General features: G+C 35.2%; 3 protein-coding genes across 8 annotated transcripts; 1 reads left to right on the top strand and 2 right to left on the bottom strand.

Annotated features, from left to right (window-relative positions):
* Window positions 1–1,324: 1,324 nt before the first annotated feature.
* Window positions 1,325–3,739, bottom strand: LOC124224002 (THAP domain-containing protein 5-like). Of its 3 annotated transcripts, none has more exons than XR_006884402.2 (5): window positions 3,598–3,739; window positions 2,668–3,195; window positions 2,307–2,549; window positions 2,064–2,239; window positions 1,325–1,860 (listed from the first exon to the last, which is right to left on the bottom strand). XR_006884402.2 is itself a non-coding variant. In XM_069137534.1 (5 exons), exons 2-5 carry the CDS (start codon window positions 2,825–2,827, stop codon window positions 1,763–1,765), a joined length of 579 nt encoding a protein of 192 aa, XP_068993635.1. In that variant the 5' UTR covers window positions 2,828–3,195; window positions 3,598–3,680; the 3' UTR covers window positions 1,325–1,762. The 3 variants fall into 3 exon arrangements, 1 of the variants encoding a protein (XP_068993635.1); XR_006884401.2 differs by having other exon boundaries at window positions 2,702–3,195; window positions 3,598–3,736; XM_069137534.1 differs by having other exon boundaries at window positions 2,766–3,195; window positions 3,598–3,680.
* Window positions 3,740–4,355: 616 nt separating this feature from the next.
* On the top strand, window positions 4,356–9,431 carry LOC124223995 (lariat debranching enzyme). Of its 3 annotated transcripts, none has more exons than XM_046636480.2 (5): window positions 4,356–4,704; window positions 5,384–5,675; window positions 5,767–5,867; window positions 8,115–8,944; window positions 9,290–9,431. In XM_046636480.2, exons 1-5 carry the CDS (start codon window positions 4,508–4,510, stop codon window positions 9,373–9,375), a joined length of 1,506 nt encoding a protein of 501 aa, XP_046492436.1. In that variant the 5' UTR covers window positions 4,356–4,507; the 3' UTR covers window positions 9,376–9,431. The 3 variants fall into 3 exon arrangements, with proteins under 3 accessions (XP_046492436.1, XP_068993633.1, XP_068993634.1); XM_069137532.1 differs by having other exon boundaries at window positions 4,382–4,691; window positions 5,431–5,675; XM_069137533.1 differs by having other exon boundaries at window positions 4,383–4,589; window positions 5,431–5,675.
* LOC124223992 (protein IWS1 homolog) lies at window positions 8,113–26,124 on the bottom strand. 2 transcript variants are annotated; one of them, XM_046636461.2, is made up of 8 exons: window positions 25,294–26,124; window positions 23,086–23,290; window positions 18,179–19,879; window positions 16,080–16,094; window positions 14,518–14,878; window positions 12,162–12,451; window positions 11,745–11,856; window positions 8,113–11,649 (listed from the first exon to the last, which is right to left on the bottom strand). In XM_046636461.2, exons 1-8 carry the CDS (start codon window positions 25,304–25,306, stop codon window positions 11,527–11,529), a joined length of 2,820 nt encoding a protein of 939 aa, XP_046492417.1. In that variant the 5' UTR covers window positions 25,307–26,124; the 3' UTR covers window positions 8,113–11,526. The 2 variants fall into 2 exon arrangements, with proteins under 2 accessions (XP_046492417.1, XP_046492418.1); XM_046636462.2 differs by lacking the exon at window positions 16,080–16,094 and having other exon boundaries at window positions 25,294–26,123.
* Window positions 26,125–26,257: the final 133 nt, after the last annotated feature.

Raw genomic sequence — 26,257 nt, forward strand, 5'->3', positions numbered from 1 at the left:
TTTTGATTGTTTATAACAATATGAATTTGTTAATAATTTTCAATGAAACTATTTTTTTTTATTAAAATTCATTCTTTTAGCTTTAAAATGAAAAAAAGAACTTTCTTTCTGAAATAGAACCGGAGTTATGAATTTTTGAAAATGAGTCTCTAAGCAGAAAATCACCAAATTCTCAAATTTTCGACCCCTTCTGTTTTCCAAAATATGTGGAAAAAAAATCCTCAAATACATATCTTTTTTTTTATTGATATGAAACCCGTAAAAAAAATTCAGCTAAATCTGTAGATTTTTATGTGTCGGTCAATTTTTATCGATATCGGTTCGTTTTGTAAAAGAAAGTCCCATATCCTCAATCAACGGTATGAGTTATGTATTACATATGTACACAAATTACATACGGTGGAACATATAGAAATAACTATATATCTTCATCATTTGATTAACTTCTTCGACTATTTCTCCTTGCATCAAGAAACGGTTTCTAACCATATTTACATTGGATCAGGTGTATGTTTATTGTGCATCTATTCAGCTGACATTATTTTTGACTATGTGATAGAGTTGCATTAGTAATGCTAAATTTGTTTAATAAATTTGCATAGTCGAAAAGTATACGGACTTCTTACGGGGTTATCTGAAAATTTCAGTCTGTTCCCGTTCGTCACTCCATATCTATAATAATTTTAGACTCCGCATTGTGTCGAAACACGCGGTAAGCGGTGGTAACATCAGTTCTTGTTGCCTCTACCTACCGACCGCTTGCCGGATTGGGTTGCGCGTGCAAGAAAGGACGCAGAGGGCGCCGCTTGACGATGAATTTATTGCATAGACTTAAAAGATAGACTGAGCGCTCGTATGAGCCGCTTGAAGCAAACATTTAAAGGACAGAAAGTACTTTTTTCTCTTTCTGACGATATTTGCGGCGGGGATCGAGGCGGTAGAGGAGATTGAGGCGAAATTATGCGCCTATATCTATAGCTGTTCTACTTCCACTGCTCCGTTGTCTCCCGGTATGAAACCGATTGAAAAGAGAGAGCAGTACTCTCGACCACTGATATATATATACACTGGATTGGATATTACCGTGTAAGCTCGTGCGTCCAATTGAAAAATTGAATTTCCGCCATCTTGTACAGAAAGTTGTCACAAAATGCGCGCTAGATTTGAACTGCGTAATATATGCTATTTAGATCTAACGATATATTCGTCACACAAAAAAGTTTTTGACGAGTAAAATAATGTTTGATACATTAAATGAAGAACAAATCATTTTTTCAAAAGTATATTATTATTTACAATTATATGGTGTAAAAGATCATTAAATAATATGACGAAAACCTTGTATTTAAGCGTGATTTTTCTTTATGTTCAAAAGAAGTCCTTAATTCTGAGAAGTTTCCGTCCATTATCCTTCATCCTATGGTGGGCTGAATTCCATACGGATTATTCAAAAATTTGTATATCACTAATTCAACCGTTAGGGAATCCATTTACCATCCATTGATCATCAAAGTGGAGCTTAAGACATGTAAAAAAAGTTTTGAATTAAATTATATCGAATTGGGTGAGTAAAAACTTTATTCAAAAATATGGAGAATAAAACATTCCTTGCAAACGTTAAGGCATTTTTATAGAGTTGCGTGAGATAAACCACAACCGCAATATAATTAGTAGTATCAATCCACAATCCATTCACATGAAGAAAAAGTTACAAGCACAATCAAAAGAAAATAAAAAAGATGTACATATCTGAGCATGCAAATCAGGTACAAATGTGTAGGTGATCATGTAATTTGGTTACATTCACTGTGGTGGGCCGATCGGATTCATCCTGAAATTCGGTCTGCTGCAAGTTTTCACCTACAGATAAATTACTAATAAATAACGACAATGGAAATACACAGAAATGTGTCACACACGATTTTTCTGTAACAGAGCACTTTATAATCTGTAGGTAATTAACCGCTTTGACGGCATTGACGCAATAGTGCATCACATCAACGTGTCTTTATGCACACTGAGTTTTCTCTGACCTAATAGGGATTAATAGTTTCAGATCTCACCAAATAACGTTGGGATACTGCCTTTTCGTAAAGTTATATAATTTTTACTTTTCTTCTGAAAGCAAGAGAGTTCAAAGTGGTCGGAACACAGAAAGCTATCACTTGATGGAGACCACGGTCCAATGTTTATATTTGCGATCCATTGCTTCATAATATCAGGTTCATCCAATGGGAACCTACATAACAAGCAAAGTTTAAATTTATTAATTCACACGTTATGTTGCATTGAGTAACGGTACTTACTTGAAGAATGAATAGCCACGTCCATATTCCTTTAATCGGTGACAAGATGAACACTCTGATTTTGGGTTGTCAAATATAGTTGGTACACTGTTCTTTTTCAATGTAATTAGGAATCCTGTCCTATCAAAGCAGTCATTTGTAAAATGAGCTGAACACAATGTGCTATTTCGGTTTGGCTTCCAGTCCTTCCTCTTCATTTCTTCTAACCAATGCTGAACGCGCAACACATCTTTCACGGGAAATCTACATATCGAATTATAATTTAATCCCTGAGTCAATAATACCCGAGTTTTCAATTTCAATTATAATAAGATCGGTTCATAATTCAAATATTGTGAATTTTTACTGACAAGATTCGTACGTTATAATACTCGTTAAATATAATTAGTAAATACTTCGTATGCTGACATAACCTCTGCAAGTTATCATTTGCAGAACGCTTCAGCGTTGTATACTCACTTGTGAAATGATCGTCCACAATATTTTGATTGCTTTGTTTTGCAAAAAACGCAGGTACTCATTGTTACCTCAATAATTGTTACTGTAATTTTCCGTCGCAATCGATTATATACACATACATCACATATCACGTGTATATATATATATATATATATCTGAAGTGACAAGAATCTGTACGAAATGGCTACCGTTCAATTGGCGTGACGGCACCACGCTTAATCCAATCTAGTGTACATATATATCAGTGACTCTCGACATATCTCTGTCCTTTATATGTAAGCTTCAGTACCTCTTATAGGAGCGCTCATAGCGTTTTCCATTGGTTGCGCTGAGTGTAAACTGAGAGCGCACTAGCGATACTCTTATCTCCAACGTGTTCCACTGGCAGCTCGGGTGCGTGAATTTAGCACTGAGTGCGTAAAATATTGCCCTGAAATCGGGAGTCGGTGTCAAAGCAGTGCAATTATGGCTACCAATCGTGAAAGAGTCGTAATCACGTCGAAATAGATGCTGTGACAGCAACTCTTTTATTAGATCTAATTTCATCTTCTTCTAGCAGTGATGACGACTTGCTGGAGCCGAAAGATAGAGGATAGATTCCCAGAATTTTTAATTTCATAGGAGTAATCCACAGCATGTCCGATATCGAAGTATGGATACACATTTTTTCAACTTTTAGAGGTTAAGTGCGAGGTATATTTCATGAGATTGGGACAACTTGACTTGCTGCTTATTAATTTTTATCTTTTCAGTGGAATTGTCAATTTTTTTGCCCTTGTATGCTCGTGCCTAACATTTAAATTGTGACATTTATTTACAAACAAAAAATTACCGTTGCGTTTGTTCAATTGGCTTCTGTATCACTTGCTTGAAAAACTGACAGTCGCGCAGTCGGTCAAGTAACGTCACATTATTTCTGATTTAGGAGAAATTATGATCTAGTCTGCCTTTATACGTTTTATGGCGTGTTCCACTAGGAAGGTTTGCCCCGATGCCGGGCGACGCATGGACGGAACGAGTGCCCCCTGTTCGAGCCAGTGCGCACTCAGTGCAACCAGTGGAAAACGCTATCAGTCTATCTTTGGTCGTGTTCGTAAATTGACTGCCAGTACTAAAAATTCCCTAGGACCGAGACAGAGCTGTCCATGAACTCGGCAGTGCAAAAGAGATAAAAGATTGCTGACAGTACTGTCAGTCAATTTTCGAACACGGCCTTTATAAGTCCATGATTTATCGCGTAAATTTTCCATTACGCAAAGTCCCATAGGGCTATCAGTCTTTATATGTCCTCAGTCAACGCCCTTAGTTTTACCTTAAGTTAAATGTATTGGTTTGAATTTATGGGTCTAATCGACACCAACTCAAATTTTCATTTGATATACTATTAAAATTGTTCTGTATACTTTTAAGACTATTCCCACTATATTTGTCAAAATCACCGTAAATCAACAGAAAATTAACCTTTTAAAATCGTGGGAATATCGATCGAAAGTGCCGTGATCCAATCGGGTGGTCTACATTTCCCCCACCTCAATTACAATTGTTGTGCCGGAATTTAGGGTATTTTTAGGGATAAACGAAATCACTCTAGGGGTACGACGTATGGACAATCTGGCAACACCGATCTTTACTCAACGCCAATTCCTCAGTGCCCTGTTTGCTCCTTGGCCAATTTTCAAGTATGGAAACATTCATGTTGTCCTACGACTCCGTGCATTCATTTTTTACTATCAATCGTTACAATGAGGATTGCTGTAGAAGGGTGTGCTCATGGAGAATTGGAAATCATATATGATACAATTCTACAGTTGGAAAAAATTGATGGTAAAAAGATAGATTTATTGATTTGTTGTGGAGATTTTCAATCAACGAGAAATTTAAACGATCTGCATTGCATGGCCGTGCCAGACAAGTACAAAGATATGTGTACGTTTTACAAGTATGTATATAGTAACGATATATCTAACATAACTAGTATTTTTTTTCATCGCAAGTGCAAGACAATCAATTCATGAAGGTGGTAAGACAATCATTTCATACAACCTTTCGATTCAATACCTACAATCCCAAAAATCTAATATTTAGTCTTTCCCTTGTTTCTGACTGAGTAATAATTGCATGGTGAAGCGAATTTAGGTTTGCATTCCAAGTGGAATCCAGATTCGTTATCATGCTCAAGTTCTAACGGATTAAATTAGTTTTAATTTAGTTAAAATTAATTGATTGTTTGAAAACTATTTTCCAAGTCCACTCTACAGTTGGAAAATAGTGATCCTTTTTAAATGTTTTGTCACATCAATGTTATCAACTTTGGTTTCGTGATATATGGATAATGATACAAATAAAATTTTAAGCAAATTTTGTTCCTTCTCAAATTTGTATTATTTTTCAGGTAGTGAAAAGTTGGAAGAAATACATACTAATGATAATCTTGCAAATAACTCAGCTGTAGTAAAACAAAGTCTATTTGAATGAAATATTAAGAAAACTATATGATTTCAACTGGCTCAGAGGCTTTAAGTTAATAATCAATGAGAACAGCCAGCCACATTTTTGCTCGATTATAAGTCCTATAACTACCGATTATTGTTATTTTGTGTCTAAATATTCTGTTGCAGATATTATTCTGGGGAAAAAATTGCTCCAATACTAACGATATTTATAGGTGGTAATCACGAGGCTTCGAATTACCTACAAGAATTACCTTATGGTGGTTGGGTCGCCACTAACATTTATTACCTGGGATACGCAGGTGTAATAAATGTAGCAGGAATAAGAATAGCCGGAATTTCAGGAATCTACAAAAGCCACAATTGGATGCAAGGTCATTATGAAAAACCTCCGTACACAGACAAAACCTTAAGAAGTGTTTATCATACCCGGAACCTAGAAATATTTAGGATTAAACAGGTGATCTTCATGCAATTGAATTACAATTTTTCCCAAATTACTGATTCTCCTCAGTGTGAGCAAGATTTAAACTGACAATTTTTTTCCTTAGATTAGCAGCCACATCGATATATTTTTATCCCATGATTGGCCTAGTGGAATAACAAAATATGGCAATGAAGCGGTATTGCTAAGAAATAAGCCATATTTTAGGTAAGAAAAATATTGCAGGTGTTTATATTAATGAGGGATTCCACGCTTACTAAAAATATCCAACTTGAAACATAAATAACTATAAGGATACTGCGATTGTAGAATTTATTTTACTTTGAAAAAAATTACCTCCCGTCAATGCTTCGGAACTTTTTCCACAATTTTTTATATGGCTAATTGAAGTTAAATGTGGAACCGCTACCTTGAGACTTGTTTTTTTAACAGCATCACATGTTTTAGTTGGCCATGCACCTCATTTCTTAAAACCTTAATTGACCACTTCTGATTGCATCAGAATAATTCCTAGACCGTTCTTGTACAATCCTAAGACCTTATATAGAACTCTCTGTACTATGTTGATTCAATAATCGTATTACGAATGAATAACCCATCTATTTGTGGGATGGTTCCAACTCTGTGGGCCGATTTTGTGCTAAGTCTTATTCACTCAGAGCCCCAGGTTTCTTATCAGATATGCCCTTCTAATATGGAAAATCATTTTATATGCCTAGAGTGTGGGGCAACCCTTACATTTGAAAATGAAATGGGTGACATATTTCATTCATCTTGAAACTTGTTTGGTATTTAGTTTTTTTGATCAATTATGAGTGATAAAACACTTCTTATGCCTGTCAAGAGGGACCAAGCCGTTTTTACAAGTAATGTACTACATAATTATAGAGAGGTATATTGCTTAGTTAAAAATTCATATTCATAAAATTATAAAAGTTGAATATCAAAAAAAAAATTTTAATATTGCAGAGTCTAGTGAGGCAATTCATTTCTTACACTTGTCCAAGAGCGGAAATCATGAGTACCCCGTGCTGCTCTTTCTCTTCAGTATATGCGCGTAGAGTTTGCATTGTAAGAGTAAGTTGAATAATTTTAACATATCTGAAAATATTATCACCTAATACTGTATACATTAGAAAACCAATACATGTCGTTTCAATCAATGGCTCAAGGTGCTTACGACTTCCACTTTTGGAAGAGTGTAAGAAACGGATTAACCCACTTGCACGCGCGAACAACATGCCTCTCTAAACTTATATTGTTTATTGTTTGTAAGAAGGGTACAGTCCCTCTTGCCAGTTCTAAGAAGTGTTTTATCATTAATAATTGTTAAAAAAAAAACTATATACTAGAAAAGTTGCGAAATGAATAAAATATAACAAACTTATTGCCTAAACCTACATGTTTATTATAACGTTGGGCAACATGGCCTTAACGGACAGTGTCAGCAATATCATATACATTTCTTACTCGGTCCAAATAACTAATTCTATGAATATCAAAGTGAATAACATCTGACCTTAAAATGACATAGGCTCCTGGGCTAGGATGCTGTGCAATTGGTTATCAATAATGCATTGACGAGTAACGGATACATCGAAACATTACATTACAAAATTTCTCACAAAAGACATGCTTGATACACAAGTAGAAGACAGTCGGGTAATCTCAGGAATATCCTCATATCATTTTGAAGTAGAATAGTATCCGCGCAGCAGCGCAGTGTGCTTTCTACATTCTGTGGAGATAGTTATGCATTACCACAAACAGTTCGCGTAATTGTAATTGCTAATTTTGTCACTTAACACTACTCTTACTAACCTGTTCGATCTTTGATAAGGTACTAATGGTATGGCACCAGGCAGTAGTAATAGTGAAATACAGCAATTATAAGCTTTGTTCAATATGCCACTTCAGAAGTATCTCGGCATAGCTTCATTCAGTATGAATAGGTGCCACCATCTGAAGCAACAGCCTTTAATTTTTCAAAAATGTATAATACTGAGACTAACTTAATCATTTTTGAGATTTTCAAACTAAAATAATGATTAGTGCCTTTTATAATATCAATATTTTGCACTTTCATCTGGGGTATCATAAATGGGTTCAGCATGTTATTCACTGATACTGGTAATTATAGCTCTTGTATAAGTCGCTTGAAGTGTGCTAACGTTTCCGCTTAATGAAAAGAACTTTCTGAATTAATAAAAATCGTACTTGAGTTGACACCAAATGTCAAGGTCAATTTGCAAGGTCATATTTAAAGTGATCTGTGCTGATGTAAAGCGGAATAATCATCAGGTCAAAAAGTGACACGTTTTTCTCTTAAATACTGAAAACATTGATTTCCAATCAAACTTGTTATGGTAACAGTGCTCAATGAATGCATGTAATCTCCATAATCACGAAATAGTAGTACTGTTGTAATGAAAAATGCAATTTTTTTTTTTACAGAGAAGATATTGCAAACGATGCACTAGGAAGTCAACCGTTCATGGACTTGCTACAGCACCATTATCCGTCTTTTTGGTTTGCTGCTCATCTACATTGCAAATTTGCTGCAATCGTTCCCGAAGAAAATGGCAAAAGAATTACGAAATTTCTGGCACTCGACAAGTGTTTGCCGAAACGAAAGTTCCTTCAGGTTTTAGAAATTGATCACAACGATAGCTTACCATTGAAAATTTCATATGATTTGGAATGGCTGACAATATTATTTCTTACCAATCACTTATTGAGTGTTAAACATGGGCTACATTACATGCCAGGTCCTGCTGGAAATGGTAGATGGATTTATACACCATCCAATGAAGAAAAGGAAAATATTTTGAAGAAATTTAATCACGATTTGGAAGTTCCCGATAATTTTAAATGCACGGTACCACCTTATAGACCAGAATCCCCTGATACATGGACTAAAAAGTCAGTTAAACTTCAAATAAACCCCCAAACAACAGAGTTCTGTAACCTGTTGGGGATAGATGATCCAGTAGTTTTATTACAAATGGTAGATGCAGGCCGTACAGAATCAAAATCTGATGATGAGTCAAGTACTGATGTATCAAATATGAGACACGAATCTAGAGATATGTCTTCTACATCTATAGAAGCAGACCCCGAAAAATTTTCCCTCGGTGAAGACAATGATACGGAAAGAACGATTGAATTTGAGGCCTCATTTACAGTTCCATCGCCATCGAAAAATTTGGACTTGCCTAGCGAACAAGACGAGAGTGCTGCAGTAAACATCACCACAGGAAATGAATTACAGATTTCCAATATGGGTTGGTTATCATAGACATTTTTAATCAAATTACTTGACTGATTACTGTAAAATATCCCTGTACTAATTCACCTATTATCTGGTTAGCTTCAAGATCCTACAATTTAAAGCACACCAAAACTCCATAATGTACAGTGTATTTAAAAAATCCTAAATCAAACAAAAATCGTAATTCCCTTTGATCCTCGAATAATTTATTTATATGATAGTTATCTACAGACATGAATTTTTTCATGCACGGTTTTGGAGTTAGCAGTCTTCTAATTTAAATAATTTTGCTAATTCCTCATATTTAAGAGTTGTCGAAACCTGAACCCTATTCATCATTTTTTTTTTTTTTTTACAGATGGGGATGACTCACCCGTGCAAATGGAACCTAATTGTAAAAAATTTAAAAGACGAAATTACTCTATATATTCTTCAACTTTGTAAATACTGCACACCTACAACTTATAATTTGAATATTTCTATAAATTCAATTTGATCTATGTAACGACTTAAGGGTTGTTTATTCCCGAGCGGTAAGAAGTAGAGTGCGACTGGGTTCAACTTTGCTTTTGCGTTTAAGAGCAACCGGAAAGTCGAGCAGTAGGGTTGAAAAAATGCGTGGTACTATTAGAATATAAGTTTGATATTTATTGATTGGTTTGAAAGGTGAAGACACACAGTTTCGAAGGAAGATGTGAAATCGAGTGGTAAAGATGAAGTGACTTGGGATGTGAAGAATGAAGAGTGAGACAGTACAGATAGCAGAGTGCATGATCAGAGTTCTGGGAATGAGAGGAGATAGTCAAGTGTCTACAGGATGTGCAAGAGATTGTTGAGTCTAACGGAATGAAGAGGATTCTAGATAAGAGAGATGAAGAATAAGTTATAAGTGCGACGAGTGACTGAGCACGTAACACCTATTTGTATCTGAACGAGCAGTGAAGTAGAAGCGAGGGCCTCAAGATCGAAAAACAAAAAACAAGTCGATCAAGTTTGTTATCACCATTTAACTTTCCAACAATCTGATTTCAATTATGTCTACTCTAATTGTAAGCCTGAGAAAGAACGTCTATTAGGTAACACATTGCGCGACACATATTTGAGGTGTGAGACATTTGAAGTTAGCCATCTCAAACCTAAATTTTACGGATTTAACCAGAAGCACCATTTCAATTCGAATCGGACCTCCTTGTCACCAATTTGTGAAAATTTGTACTTTGCCATTGAAAAACCAATTACTTCACGGCCAAAACTGATATACACCTAATACATTCACCCTTCTTGTTAACCACCCGGCACCCCCTTTGCTGGTTTTTTTTACTCTTCGTTTAGTGGGAAAAAGTATTGGAATGGTGCAAAAATCACTATTTTCAACTCTTGCTCAGAAAATTCAATACCTGTTAACCGCTTAACTCTACAGTATATTCTTGCGAAACATAATACGTACATTGAGTTTGCGATGCAAGAAAAAAGTATTTTGAAAAATTATATGGAGCAAATAAAATTTGATTTTCAAAAAATTACTATACATAGAGTCCAGTTCAAAGGCTTCTGCATTTCTGGATTTACCTACAAGTTGGAATAGCAGATTATCGTCTTATGAAATTAAAGAGAAGGTAAATTATGCAACTCGCTAAAATTTTAAATCAAGAACTTTTAACACTTCAAGCTGTTTTGAATCTTGATGATGTCATTCTCCTCGAGGATCGATTTTAGCAAATACTTTAGAGACTAAGACAAGTAATCGAATACACTGAACGTTTTTTTTTGAAAAAGAAAATAGGTTTTGAGTGCAGGCAGATGGTGTGAAAGAATAGAAATTATTATCATTTTTTTGGCTTTCAGACATTGTGATCAATGTAATGTAATTACATGGTGTTTGTACATCATAAAACATGTCTTTGTTCAGTCCTGCATCCGCCATTTCCAAGAACCTGCGAGCATATGGATCCATAATATAACCTGTGAATACTCTCAAGTTTTTTACACTCCCTTGAAAGTATTTTTAATTGTCATATCTCAAGGCGCGAAAATAATTATTTCGGATATAGTGACTAAACTATTTGTTCTTATGGTTCGGGATATGAAATTTCAGAACCCGGCACTCTTGAATGCATGACTTTGGAAACTTGATGAATTCTGAATATTTGCTTGTTATAATCAACAAAATCAATTGTTCATTCAAATGATTGCTTAGATAAAAATCATTAGAAGATGAAATATTTCCAGAAAGCGACGTTTAATCAATAATCCACCATTAAGTTATAAGTAGTACCAGAAAGTGACTGCCACATTAGAAATACATCCGAATTCGAAAACATCAATGGCTAAAATGGTGCCTAATAACAAAAATGACAAGACCAAGGTTGCTAATTAGATGTTAAAAATTCATAATTATCTAGAATCCTAATAATCTCAATTTAATTTTAATGTTCTGCCTGCAGGCTGCACTCAATCAGAATAGGTAAATTATATAACCTTATCATTATCTTGGTAGTCTTCTTGAAATTGCCTATTATCTAACCTATATAACATTCACAGTGTACTTTCCTTTCTTTTTTTTTTTTTAATCAAAACATTTACACATTCATGTTTTCATAACGACATTTTCCGACCCTCAATGGATATGTCGACAGCTCGGCGTGCTTTTTTAAGCCTTTTCCCATCCACGTAATTCTTCATATGTCGTTCAAAACGATTCATTTGCTTTTTGGAAGTCTGAAAGTAGATAAGCAAAAAACTAATCAGTACAGTACAAAACCTGGTTGAATAAACACCAATCCCAATATAATAATTGCATAAATTAAACTTACTCGGCTAATATCAACGTCAGATTTCCAGTCTGGACGTACAACGTAGTCTTTGTTTGATGGTACAGGAACTCTTGCTCTGCCCACCCAACCAGGATCTCCAGGCCTCAAAGGTCTATGCAGAAAAACAGGGTTTAACAAAAGAAATTGTATAATTTAAATTTAAAAAATCCATTAATCCGCAAAATAATGGATCTTAAATTGCAAATGCATGATATCATGCATGTTTTCACTAAATTTTGTGTATTGATAATTATGAAGCTCAATTATTAGATACATTTATTACGGTAAAACATTATTTTGATTCTATACGCTCATGTCCAGTTTTAAGTGGACGTTGGGGTTTCATTAACACATGTTACGCCGACCGTAGTGTATGATTTTTAATTAAAAAACGGATAGAAAATGAAATAGTCTCACTTAGCATCTCCTTTGAGGGCTCTATTGATGTCTTGAGATTTCTGCGATGATTCACCGTCATCATTTTTACGTCTTTTTTGAGGTGTTTGCTCCATATCTCGTTGTAGTCTTTCCTCTCTAGACATTGCTTTGAAATCGGCAGAAAGATTGAAAATTGGACGCGCCCATTCGTTGATCAACTTCCCCGCACGCTCTTTGTTTTCCTTAGTTTCTCTCGGGTGTTTATACAGGTACATCACAGCCTTTCCTATGCCAGAATGCTTCAATGAAGATTGATCTATCCTCGGAAACTGGAAATTCAAGTGTTCACGAGATAATTCTATCAATATATGTCACACAACCTTAGTTTTTTCTATCTAACAACTAATTCTTAATGTATTTGATAATGGGTTACTTCATGTCACAGAAGTTGATTATTAGACGTCACTAATTCCATTTTGGGCGTTATTTTTCAGAAAATTTTTCACCAAACCAAAGTATACCAAGTAATTCGGAAAATTAAAAATTGTAGAATTATGCACATTTTGAGAGGTTCTTTTAAAGATCTTTAGAGATGCATAAATGATGCAGGTTTATGCTCACAATCCTTCCAAACGATAGATTCTATAGCATCTCAATCACGTATCACATTACTCATCTGTTCAACGACATGCAAACTACTTCGGTGAATAATGTTTAAGTGAAGCAAAGTTTTGATCGATCTCAAATGTTTCACCGGTTTTTAGAATATTTTACGTCATACTGGTCACATATAAGGTCTGAAATATGTGTTAAGAGTTTTTAAAATGTTTTTAAAAATTTTAACTGAGCACCAATCAGTTTTATGCCTCACTTAATGTTTTGTATTACCTTGTCCAATAGTTATTGCAAGCGTCTATTGTTTCTATGATAATTTTAATTATTTTTTACACATGCAGTTTGTAATTGTTAGGAACCTCTGTTCCTTATTTTCTTGTTGTTCATTCTTACGCTGTGTTGTTTAGTTGAAAGAGAAACAATTTTGATGAAACAACTATTTGATTGGGCAGTTTTAATTTTTTGGTATGATTGCAAAAGGGAGTGCCTAGTAGATTTATCAATAAGCTGAGGATGCCGAAGGCCTCCTAATATGTATTTTGGGTATATGTATGTGTGTATAGCGAGAGACTTCTATCTTGGATTTTAGAAGTACAACTTGACCAATTTCAATGGACTTTCGAATGCATTAAACACCGTTAAACGTTTTTTTACCATGTTCAATTTTTGATATCAAGCTCAAAGTCAGTTTTGCGAGGTCATGCATGAGGATTATCTTCACACTCTGCACACCGTGTATTCAGATAACATTAAAACACCAAGGTTTCAAAAATTCTTTTCTCGGTTTGATTAGAAAAAATACGACAGTATTGATCAAATTCAGTTTGCCTTGTACAAATTAATTGAATTATTATACTGATAATATTTTCATTGTGAGTTGAAATAGTCAACTTTTCTCAAATTTCAATTGTTTAACATTTCAGTCATTTATTCAGTCATCCTTATTTCAAGAAAACACATCATGATATATGTACTTACATAAAAGATAATCATACCTAGCCGTTAGTTTGATTCGTCGGCATCATCATCAAAACTTGCCATAGGTTATGATTAAATAACGAAAAAACGTAACGTATTTTTGAGGATATGAAATCGACCCTTTAGAAATTACATTTACCCATCATAATGCTAAATGAATACTACTTCAACAGCTTCAAAATATTGAATATTAACTATTTCACTAAATTTTAACAAAAAAATTGTAATAATAATGTGGTAAAGTGAAGCAACAAATTTTATTTAAAAAATGGCACAAGTCATTTAAAAAAAACAACACATTTTTCGCGACCCCTAAGAATCAATCAATTTTGATGAAACTTTAGGAATTGCTTTCATTTTGTGTCTTCTACATATTGAATGAACACCTCCAAATTCGACAATTCGATCTTTATGGCACAATTTAACATACATACTTCTCTGTACGCATCAACTTTCTACAGATGTTGTACGTATTGCATAGAGTATTAGCCCTAAAACGGTAATAAAGAAACCTGAAAAAGTCCACGATCTGTGCCCGAATTCTCTGAAATTTTTTCAGACCATAGCAAATTCTCTGAAGCTAGACAGCCTGAACAAGTACATCCTAGTTCTATTGTTCGTTTAACTTCTGATTCGTAGGACATACAACATCATAAAAGATCGACAAAAGTATCTGAGATTCTGAATAATATAGATTTGAATGATTCAAATGCGACAGAATCTTCGCTTTTCCGAGCATCTAGCTGTAGTGGGTTGTACCGTTTTTAATATTTAGCTATGAAAGGTCCATCTTCTCACTTACCTCCCACAACAATTTCAGTATGCTTTCACGTATTCTTAAAGATGGAAGTGAGCGGTCGGGCATCGGAGCCAGCCAATCGGTGAGAATGTTGAGTACATTATGTTCTAGAAATGCCAATTGCAAATCGTGCTTTTTTAGTTGAGACAGCACCTTGGGAAGCATTGCAATTTTATTTGTCGCAGGCTTGCCCTGCTGATTGAATTTCCTGTCTTCCTCTGAGGCATTTCTCATGTCTGATAATAACTGAGCGATAATGTCGTCATTGTCGTTGATGATAGTAATGTCTTTCCGTTTGCGGCGTCGAGTCTGCTCCTCCTTTTTCCGTGCCAGCATGCGGTCAAAATCTGACATGTGATCATCACTGTAAATGAAAAATTTTGCAAAATGAAATATGATTTGTTATTGCATTCAAACATTTATATCATGCCTATTTCAATCTTTTTGCTGTAACAAATGTTTGTAACAGATGACAAGTTATTCTTTAAACTCGGAATTATTCCCACTTTGATTCAGTAAAGACAATACCAGGGTAAGTGAAAACCAGACTGTCAAAATAAGAATTCCTAAGAGTTCGAGGTTTTTCACAGGCAATCTGAAAATTTTTCTAACTGTGTTGGAAATATCATTTTTTATTTATGGGGTACTGAACAATTATAGATTTTCAACTGATGGAGAAGTTTTTGAAGATCCGATCTATGCGAAAATTTTTCGAGAGTTAAAAAACGGAAATAACTAATATTTGAGAGTATTTTTAAGCATTAGAAATTATTTTCCTTGCTCAGCTTTCCATTCTTTATTGACGAGTTTGAAGACTTGAGGCAGAATAATTTTTCTGCACTACTTCCGTTAACAGCTCAACTACTTTGTAGATTTTTATGAGTACTAGTGCTTGAAAGTCGGCTTTTAAGTGTGTACCTATGAATATATATACTACACAATATTCTCGTCTTTAACAGGAAGTAGCACAGAAAATACAATTTGCGGCATGTATGCATATAGGGACTTCTTGACTCGTTTGAGTTTTACACTCCCTTTCGGCTCGTACGGCACTTTACACTCGTCAAGAAATCCCTATTTTAAGCGAATTTACCATGAAAATAACTGCCTGCCCATCTGAAATTAGTTATGTCGAGTGCTTAAGAGAAATATGCTTGGATTCAATGCCAACTGAGACGAAACTTCCCTGACATTTCCAGGTATTCTAAATTCTCCAGATCTATCTCCACCCCATTGAAACTATTCCAATTTGCCGTTGTAATAAACTACATAACTTACTTTGTATGGAACTTCTATAAATTAGAAAATGAGAAGATACATTTCAAAGATCACGAATAATGTCTTCATATTGTTGAACAGTGTGCTCTTTCGGGATGCTATTTTTCTATTCATTTATGAGTACATCTAATGATAGAGATGAATTTTCAATATTTTGGTCAAGATAGGAAACACTGAAGAATTCATAAGCTGTGTTTGTTTTGATTTTGTGCACATGTTAGCAGTAAATTTATCAGTCACCAAAACGCTTACCATCTATTACATCATCAGGAAATTAATATACTTACGAATACCCGCCAAATCTATGCAGCAATAGAATAAAAATGGAAAAATTATTATATTGTAGTGTACAAGTCGACAAAAGTCATACTTGATCATAGAGCTTTAGCTCAATTCTAATATGCGGTAATCCTCGTAATTTCAGCATATGCGTTTTACTTAACATGAAAACAATTTAGATTGCTGAGGAAATAAGCAAGTGAAGTAGATTTCAAAAGAAAAAAAGAGACTGATATAAAAAGATGTTGCTTGTTTGCACATGACGGAGACCACACATCTCGACTATTTCAGAATTGCTGATTTTTTTTTCCTTTAATTAATAACATTCTTAATTAACTACGGATTTTTTGAATTTCTGGTATTCTAATATTTAAGTGATCGCAACCCCTGAACCAATTGAGTCGCCAGTCAAGGTCTTTGAATGTTTATTGAATTTTTTTTGAAATAATTGATGATGGCTTATAGCTGACAAAAATAGTTTATGCTGATTGTTCAGATGAAAAAAGTTTTGAGTCATGCCAAAGTTGAAAGAAAATATAGTATGACACGCAGACCCTAAGATGTTTTGTACTATACATTTTTTCTATACAAGTACCTAACGAATCATGAGGTATAGGACCACAAATTACTACACTAAAATGAAAAACAACGAAACAGAGCAATAAAATAAAGAACCAGAAAATACAGTAAAGTTTTTTAATCATACTACAAATTGAAAGAATATCAGCAATTTTCAAAATGTCTAGGTCTGCCAATATTACAGTTAGTAACATTAATGTGATAAAAATTTAGGGAAAAAAATTACTATTCCACAATTTTAGAATTACTTCGAAATTAGGTTTTTGAAACATGAGTATGTTTTATTCCATTACGGTTTACGGAATTTGAAACAATCTTAAAGTTGAAAAGTAATAATTTCGCCCAAACATGCATCGTTACAATGACGTTATTAACTTCAACCTCATAAGACCCGTGGGCACGTCCAGTTGAGATGAAATACTCGATACATAAATGTGGTTTCAAATCGCTAGGTACAACCGAGGGTAGAACTATTCGCCGAATGGCTTATGCTGTGCTTTAATACCATCAAGATATGCCAATTAAATTTTGTATTAAAGTGATATTTTGAGCAGAATCCATTTCAAATCAAACAAACCGTTTTAGTCAAAGTCAAAACCGAATCGATTTTTGAATCGTTGTATGTTCATTTTCGAAGAAAGTAAGAGGAATATTTACTGTCGCTTTTTTGTCAAGCTAATAATTTAAAGATTTTTTGTACATTTTAAGGGATTCCAAAATAAACCAAAGATCTCGTTTGAATGAAAAAATTAAAAAAGAAAAAAAAAAAAATAATAACAACTCTCCATTGGGTGCAATGATAGAGGATTTTCAAACCAATTTTAGTGGTCAAATTTGCCGTAAACTAGAAAATTAAGAACACATTGCAGGAATTTTTATTTCTTGAATTCGCTAAAACATGTGTCTTTTATATACACATACACATGTCTTAAACATACTTTAATAACTACATATTTCATCAGGATTTGATGACTACGAATAGAACTACTTGCGTAATTTAGGATGGATTCGGTCTTTCGTTTGTTTTTTTTCTATTTCACCTGACGATTCTACACGTTCTATTTCTGCAACCAAACGTATTCATAGTGATTTAAAACCACATACGCATACTTGCAATGAATCAATGAAATTTTAACTGGTATGCCATCATATCAGAGTGTTTATAAGTATGCACTGTCGAATTTTAATTACACTACAGAAGTATATACTGAAATTGGATCCCTTCAACATTGGCATTGTACTCTACCATTGCGAAATTCAATCTGTCAACTCGTTTGCTGGGCAAAACATAATACAATGAAATTGAAAATCAATTCAATTTGTCTATTCAGTTTAGGCATAGGATAGAAAATGACATAGTATCAGAAATTATTTTCACCGAAAACACTAGTCACTAGAATTTTGGCCCAACACCCCTGAAATCCTTGTTATTTTAATTTTACTTTGATTGACACCCTGCAGACTGCATCTAAACCGAATAGGCAATCTATACATAAGTACGTATGGCTTTGAAATATCGATTACTCACTCTCCACCACCAGGACGTATACCATCATCGGAATCTTCATTTTCAGCATCTTGGGACACCTGTTTGTCTTCTTCATTTGGTTTCGCTTCCGTTTCTCCTTCCTGATCTTCGTCAAGACCCTGCTCTCCTTCTTTATCTGAGCCTTTCGCTTTCTTTGCAGTTGGGCCATCTTCCTCCTCATTTTCCGAATCAGACAGCTGATGGTTCATCCTTTTCGTAGTCCTGATCCCGTCACCTTCTTCTTCGGAGTCAGATAGTAGTTTGTTACGACTTTTGAGGACTTCGTTGGAATCCCTGCTTCGACTCCGTGACTTTCTAGACTCCGACACTGATCTCGATCTCGACCTCGATCTCGATCTCGATCTCGATCCCGATCCCGATCTCGATCCAGATTTCGACCTCGACCTCAATTTCGATCGGGATCTTGATCTTACTCTTGACCTGGACCGTGATTTTGAACGCGACCGAGAACGTGACGCAGACAATCGTAACCTTGATCCAGACCTGGACCTTGACCTTGACCTTACTTTGGATTTTACAGACCGTGACCGCGAACGCGATCTCGATTTTCTGGAACCGGATCGTGATCTTGATCTTGATTTTTTAGATCTTGACTGTGACCTTGATCTTGATTTATCTGATGCTGATCCAGATCGAGATCGAGATCGAGAGGCAGCTTTAGATCCTGATCGAGATCTTGTTCTCAGTCTCGATGTATTCTTTGCCGAACCACTTCTTGACCTTGATCGAGAATCTCTCTGAGAATGGGACAACGATCTCGTAGACTTCGGAGTGTTCGACCTAGACCTTGACCTAGATCTTGATGTCCTCGATCCAGATCTCGAGCGCGATCTGGAACGGGACCCTTTCCTGGATCCAGATGGTGAACGAGAAGCTCTTCTGGAGCCAGAAGCAGATCTGGATCTAGAGTTTCGTGTAGGCTTTACATTTTCTGATGGAGACCTTGATCTAGAAAGCCTTTGCTCTACAGGGCTGGCTAAAGATCCTTCCCTGGATCCAACTGGGGAGAGTGAAGTTTTTTTAGATCCAGAAACAGACCTGGATCTTGATCGAGAAGTAGATTTTTTATCCTTAGAAGGTGACGTAGACTTTGACAGTGAACGTTTTCTTGAACCAGACGTGGGAGAAGCGGATTGCCGCGATCTGGATCTTGATCTGGACCGCGATTGTGATCTTGAGACTCCTTTCTCATCTCTTGATTTCGATCTAGACCTTGATCTACTTCTACCATCTTTGCTAGAACCAGACTTTGAACGAGACCTAGATGCTGTTCTGGGAGAGGAAATTTTCGGGGAACCTGATTTTGATCTGGACCGTGATTTTCTTGCCACCATTGGTGATTTTGAACTTTTTCTCGAGCTAGAAGACGATCTGGAGCTTTTCCCCGAAGCAGTTGGAGATTGCAAATTTTCCTTTGACATAGGTTGTGAATCTTTTTTATCAGCTACTGATGTTTCTAATGACATGCTTCTGGACCTTGAATGAGATGCACTTTTTTTGGATGCAGACGATGATCTGGATCGAACTTCATTCTGAGCATCTGCTTTTCGTGAACCTGGCGATAATGAGCCATTTCGAGGTGATGGTGTGGGCGATTTAGAGCGGGTACGAAGCTCTCCTGAATTTGCAACTGGAATAGGCGATGCTGATGGAGAATGTACCGGCGAACCTCGGTTTGACCTAAAACAATAAACGTGTGTATTAAGCATGAAGTATATTATGAACGAAAATATTTAGATGAAGTTGGATTATGAAGCTGGATCATTTTTTAGAACTCTAAACAGTAATAATTACAAAACTAAATAGCAAGAGAATCTAAATTCAGGATTATGATTCCAACATTCATATCATAGAATGGTTAAATTGTTACTAATTTTTCCACTTAGATTCCTGCATCCTGTTTTTAATTTGTTGATAAATGATTACAATGAATTGGCCTAACAATAGAAATATCGAAAATTGAATATTTAATGAAAAACCTCAATAATCTTAGCGATTGTTCTATTTTCCAGATAACACTTTATTGGATACATTGTCGAACCTGGGTTGTGGTAAATATCTTATGATAATTGTAATAGTTGTATATTTTGCACAAGCTAATGGACAAAAAAGACTTAACAAACATATAAACAGGTAGAATTTCTGCATTATGAAAAATCAACTATGACTACCCTGCTTAAAAAATCCGACACAGACTGTCGGATCTCTGTCGGATACGACACAGATCCGCTACAATTTGTAATCCGACAGTCTGTGTCAGATTTTTTAAGCAGGGTAATCTCAGAATTGAAAAAAAATGTGATTTGAACTTTCAAGGACTGAGAGTTTGGAACAAGAAGGAACGCTCACCAGACTAAACAATCCCTCGTCCATCCTTTGCACATTTGGTTATCACCTCTCATTCCCAAAACCCCTATCATGCACTCTGCTTCTTGCACTCACTTATGCTTTGTTTGGATCACCCCAAGTCACTTCCCATCTACTTTCCAAACTATACAACTTGTCTTTACCTCTTGATCTATGCACTTCTTTTTGTGCCCTCTCTAATACTCGTCATCACGCATATTTACTTTTATAATCAGTAAATCGTCAAGTGCTATTTAATCTATGGAACCCATGTTCACTTTCAACACCTCAATTAAGAGTCCTCATCCTGGTTGGTCTCAAACGCAAAAGCGAAGTTGAATCCACTTACACCTTATTCCTTGCCACTCAGGAATAAACGACCCTCAAGTCGTTGCACCAGTATCATTTACGTTTAAAAACATGCAGTAACATTGGATCGTGACAAAACTGAAGCCTTTACCACTAATACATAACAACAATTGTAAGTATTATCAATATTTATTAAGTTAGTTGACTATAATATAAATGTAAAAAAGAAGTATGCTTCATTCGTTTCCACATTCTTTCAATTTTTCCCTGCTATGTAAACTTCAAGAAACCAATGTATTCATGAGCATCATGATTATCAGATCCAGAGGCACTAGTAGGTGTTAACTGTGTGGTTCTCAATTTAAAATAACGTAATGTTTTTTATGTAATGTAAGCATGTCTGACCCGTTTTTCCATGCTTGTGTTCTATACTAATAACCAGTTATGCGACAATACAAAAGAAAGCACTGAAACAACCCAGTAACTAGAAGTTTTCAAATTAGAAAAAAAAAAAAAGAAAATAATTTAAACTATACTTTTATCACATAAAGTATCATGTGCACCATGGGGGCAAGGTACTTTTACGTCTCACATATTTGAAACTTGTGTCTTCATCTCATACATGTGCACTTGCCTATGTCTCGTATTGCATACTCACGCTCGAGGTAAAAATACCTACATTGCCACCTTGATACACAATCGGCTATTTCTTCACTGTACCAGCGTTTAGACCAAACACTAATTTTTACACCATGAAAAATTCAACCAAAGTATCGATTTCTTAGCTCAAATGTAAGAGGCAAATTACAGCGTATGACTGTTTCCCACCTGTATTACATGTGACAAACGAATACCCTTATTTATGTTTTTACGCGGATTTTTCTATGATAGTCTACAATCTAAGCTCTACAAAAAAAAAATATGCTATTATTTATATTACAGTGGAGTCAGTCCAATTGTCCAACCATACTGTTTTGTTGGAAAATTCCACAAAGAAACTGGAATATGTGTGCTTTGTTTCACGTTATTCGAAGCAGAAAATCACACGGAATAAAGCACCTGATATACTCATCTTAAAAATGAGGCTGAAATTAGTAACGTTAACGTAACAATACATCAGCAGAAAAAATTATTATTAGGCAATTTTAGGATAATTTTCAAGGAATTGGCTTTTCAGAACTAGTGTATAGTTTGTTTATAATGCTTTACTCGGAATGTCATAAAAGATGCGAATTAGCAATTTTTTTCGAATCGTGTATCGTTGCAATGGTGTTACTAACTTCATCCTTTACTTTGAAAGTATTTTTAGTTCAGCTAAAAACTAACCTTCAAACCTTGTTTTAGCAAAAAAAAAAAACATAAATAAACAAATAACAAAATATTGCCCTAATCTGAAACAGTTTAATACACATATTGTGATTGGTGGACCTTGGCTGCCAGGGAACAGGATTGGATTGATATCCTATTTAGTACCATGTTTAACGTACAGTAAAACCTAGTTTATCCAAGGTATTATGAGGAGAGTATATATTTTTATATACAGGGTCATATATTGAACCCCAGAGTGAGACGGATGCAGCCTATTTTATGTAAAGCCCGCATAAATGGTTCTTTCTCACGTAAGGATGCGGCGGCCAATATTCCGAATAAATGACCCTATATATTTGAAAACGTACTATCTCATCAACAGATCGTTTTATGACAGTTCTTCCTTAATATCAGCGCATACACCTCCGTAAATAGACAGTGCTTGGATAAGCTGATCGTGTCTAATAAGGTGGAGTTTTTATCAACAAAAGTCCGGATAACTGAAAGGCTAATAATTGTGCAACTGCAGTGCAATTAGTTTAGATCGATTTGTCAAAGTAAATTGTAATATCAAAAATTCAAACATGCAGATCGCAACCACAAACTCTTGTAACTTGCTCAGCATGCTTTAGGTTATATTGTTTTCAAGCTAGGATTTCCTCATCTTTTTGCATATCATACATCATTTACGACGGATGAAAACTTTTCAGTTTTCTTACGAGGCCCATTATCATGGTCTGAAATATCAATTATTAACGACTACTGTTTCAATGGCATTTTCTATCATAATCTAGTAACCACATGCTCTTGCTCCATTCGTCTTATTCTTGATTTCCTTTACCGTCAATTAACGAACTTCATCGATCCTGACTAATAATTAGAAAATGGACAGAGAAATTAATTTAGTGGTAAAGCTGGCATACCTTTCTGGTGAACTTTTTTGACTACCAGAGTTCGAGCGAGATCTACTTCTTGTAACTGGGTTAACAGATCCATGAGACACTTCAGACTGTGGCGAAGTGGATCTAGATTTAGTCACTGAAGGGGAGCGAGACCGTGACGGAGACCTGGATGCTTGTGAACGCGATCGAGATCCATTCAAGTCGTCATTGGAACTGCTTTTACTTTCTGAAAATAAAAAACTCTATGAGTATCTCCATATTTGTTCAAATTAGTTGATTTCATCAATATTTATTTGAATGGCCTTAGGATAAAATAAACCAAAACAAATTGCTTATGGTAATTGCAGAGGCCATTTTCCAGAGTATCGCGGCAGCATCTAACGTATGATCTTCTCTAAGAATAACAACATTCGTTGCAAGAATGAAGAAAACCGCAGAAAACCTCCACCCATGTAGCAGGACCAAGGTCAAACCTCAACTCGTCAATACAAAGCCTGAGCATACCCCATTTTAGGATTGATAATGCTTTTACAATAAGGGTACTGGCTAGGCTGAAGCCTAGGCCGGTATAACGGGGTTCTGACAGAGATGTCATACAGAAATGACCACACTCTGAATGGTCAAACGCCTTATCAGTCAGCCAATGATTCTGATCGGTGCACTGGCGTATGCTGGCTTGTAAAGACTAGAACTACTTTATATGAGATAAATGCGAGTGTCAGTTTATTCTGCTGTTAGTCTTCCTGCTGAATGCAGGGAAATAAGGTCAGATTTTGCAACAATTATAAATTCTGATACCGATATTTCGCAATCTGCTGGTAATAGTAAACGAAAACATCAAGTTTGTCCAATTCATAAATCAATCCATGTTGTCATTAAGGTGAAATTATTGACATGTCTGCATGGGATCGATAAGCACTCTATTTTTTTAAATCGTTGATTTCACTGTGTTTTATCGGCATACATCTACATGCATATTTCTTGTTTATTGATGAAAGATAGAAATATTTCATGTTGTGTTTATCTTAAATGTTTGATTTATATTTTATCGATTCTGTTACCTGTATAAAATATAAATAGGCCTGCATCCTGAATACTAATAAATGCAATGTAATCTAATATAATGTTTATTCTATTCCCTAGTAACTACATTTTCAATGCCTCCAATAGTTCACCCTGCGTAATATCTGTAGATTTTATACTCAACAGACTGCTTAAAGGAATCACAACACGTGACTGCGGATTTGAACTTGAGTCAATCCCATTTCATAGTCTTGCATGCTGCCATGGCGCTACTATGGTCGGATTACCACAAAGTTTTTTACAAAACGGACAAAACTAACAACATTCTTCGAGATAGATACCTCTATATTCTTTCATGCTACTTAACACATTACACTTGGTATTAAAATTAATGAATTTTAAGGAAAAAATTCTTTGAATGGATCAAAGCAATGAACTGTTTTTCAGTGACTCAATATAAAAAATGCCAAGTGCAGAACAAATATACAATTACTGTCAAAAATTTTCTTTTACTTCTAAAATTTTTTAAGCAACTCAAATTCTTGAATAATTTACAGTTTTCTTGAATTTCCCAGTTACCAGAGACCTTCGTAACCATTATTTTTTATTAGCTGCACTTCGTTGCCGAGTGCAAGCATTGCCTGAGTTTGTTTCAAATACCTTATTTCTAGATCTATTTTCATCATTTTTGAATCGGAATTCATTTTCTGAACACGAGACATGATCTTCTCTGTGCAAGGTACGCTCAGATGTATATTTCGTATGTGAAACACTTTTTTTCCATGTCCTGGTCCGAGTGATGCACCGCTTTAGTGTAAGAAAATATTGGAAAAAATCAGTAGTTTACAACTTTAGAATGACTCTCAAAGAATTAAGTTTCTCAAATATATGCGTTGGTTTATAACAACACGTTGAATTTAAGGCAATCTAGAGTTGCGGAATAACAATTTTTCTCAAAAATGCATAGTGATATTAATGTTGGGAACTTCAGCCTCACATTTGTCGACACGTCCACCGACCCGCACACGGAATATTCATTGATCTTACTTTGTGCAACAATGTAATTCGGTGGTGACATTACCCCTAAATAAAAGTTAAAATTCGAATCTAGCACGGAACTAAAGGCGGAGTGACTAAATTCGGTGTCTGTGAATGATGTGTGGAATTATAGGTTAGGTTTAAATAAGGTGCGCTATATAAACTTACCCTCGAATTCCATTTTCAACTAAGCTTCCTCGTAGGTCAAGTATGGAAAATTGATGTACGATGAGTGATAAATCCTCAATTATCAATCATATCTCATGTCTATTTTTCGTACTTTCGCAGATTGGAAAATGCCAAATACACACAAACGTCGGTTAACTGAACCTATTGTGATTATGTTGATTGGGATGGGCAATATACATCGATACTTCGACTATCGATGTTTCTTTAAGGAAACATCGATGTTTCATAAAGTCGATACATTGATAGTCGATGGAAAATATTGAACTATCAACATCGTCAAGTCAGTACTGTCAGTGGTAAATTAAATTTCTGTGTCAACATCTGTCGGTAACTTGTCTATACCATTTCCGGGTGTAGGATGTACATGTAAATAAGTTTGATTATAAATCTGTATTTTCTGCTAAATTTCTCGCTATTAATTAGATATTTAATTCAATTACTTGATATTAAATTATTATACTTTATACTTATTTTTAACGATGACTATAATTTAACATTTGAAAGTTTCAAGTTTATCTTTTTTTTAATAATTGTAGTTAGCATTTCACAAATTTTCGCGCTTGTTTTCACAACCGATGTTAACAATTAATATTTCGATATTTCAGGAAGAACATTGATAGTTCGATGGTAAGGTATTGAAACAATCGGTAATGCGATGTCGAAGTTTTTTATTTACTAACACTGCCTAACCATAGGAGACTCGTCACTCCCGTGCCGTAGAATGGCGTGGCGTCACTCGTTTTGGCGTTACCCGAAGACGATTCACTTTGGCATTACCGGTGGACGCTTGATGACATGTCCGCACCACTGTTATGACTACACTGAGTAGAGGTAAGAGGATCCAGCGTTCCCAACCCCGTCGATCAGAATTATGTGGCCAGGGCCGTAGCATTATCGTACGCATAAGAAAATTCTAGTATTTTTCAGAAAACCTGAATAACGT

Source organism: Neodiprion pinetum, chromosome 7 (genome assembly GCF_021155775.2).
Source record: "Neodiprion pinetum isolate iyNeoPine1 chromosome 7, iyNeoPine1.2, whole genome shotgun sequence".
NCBI lineage: Eukaryota > Metazoa > Arthropoda > Insecta > Hymenoptera > Diprionidae > Neodiprion > Neodiprion pinetum.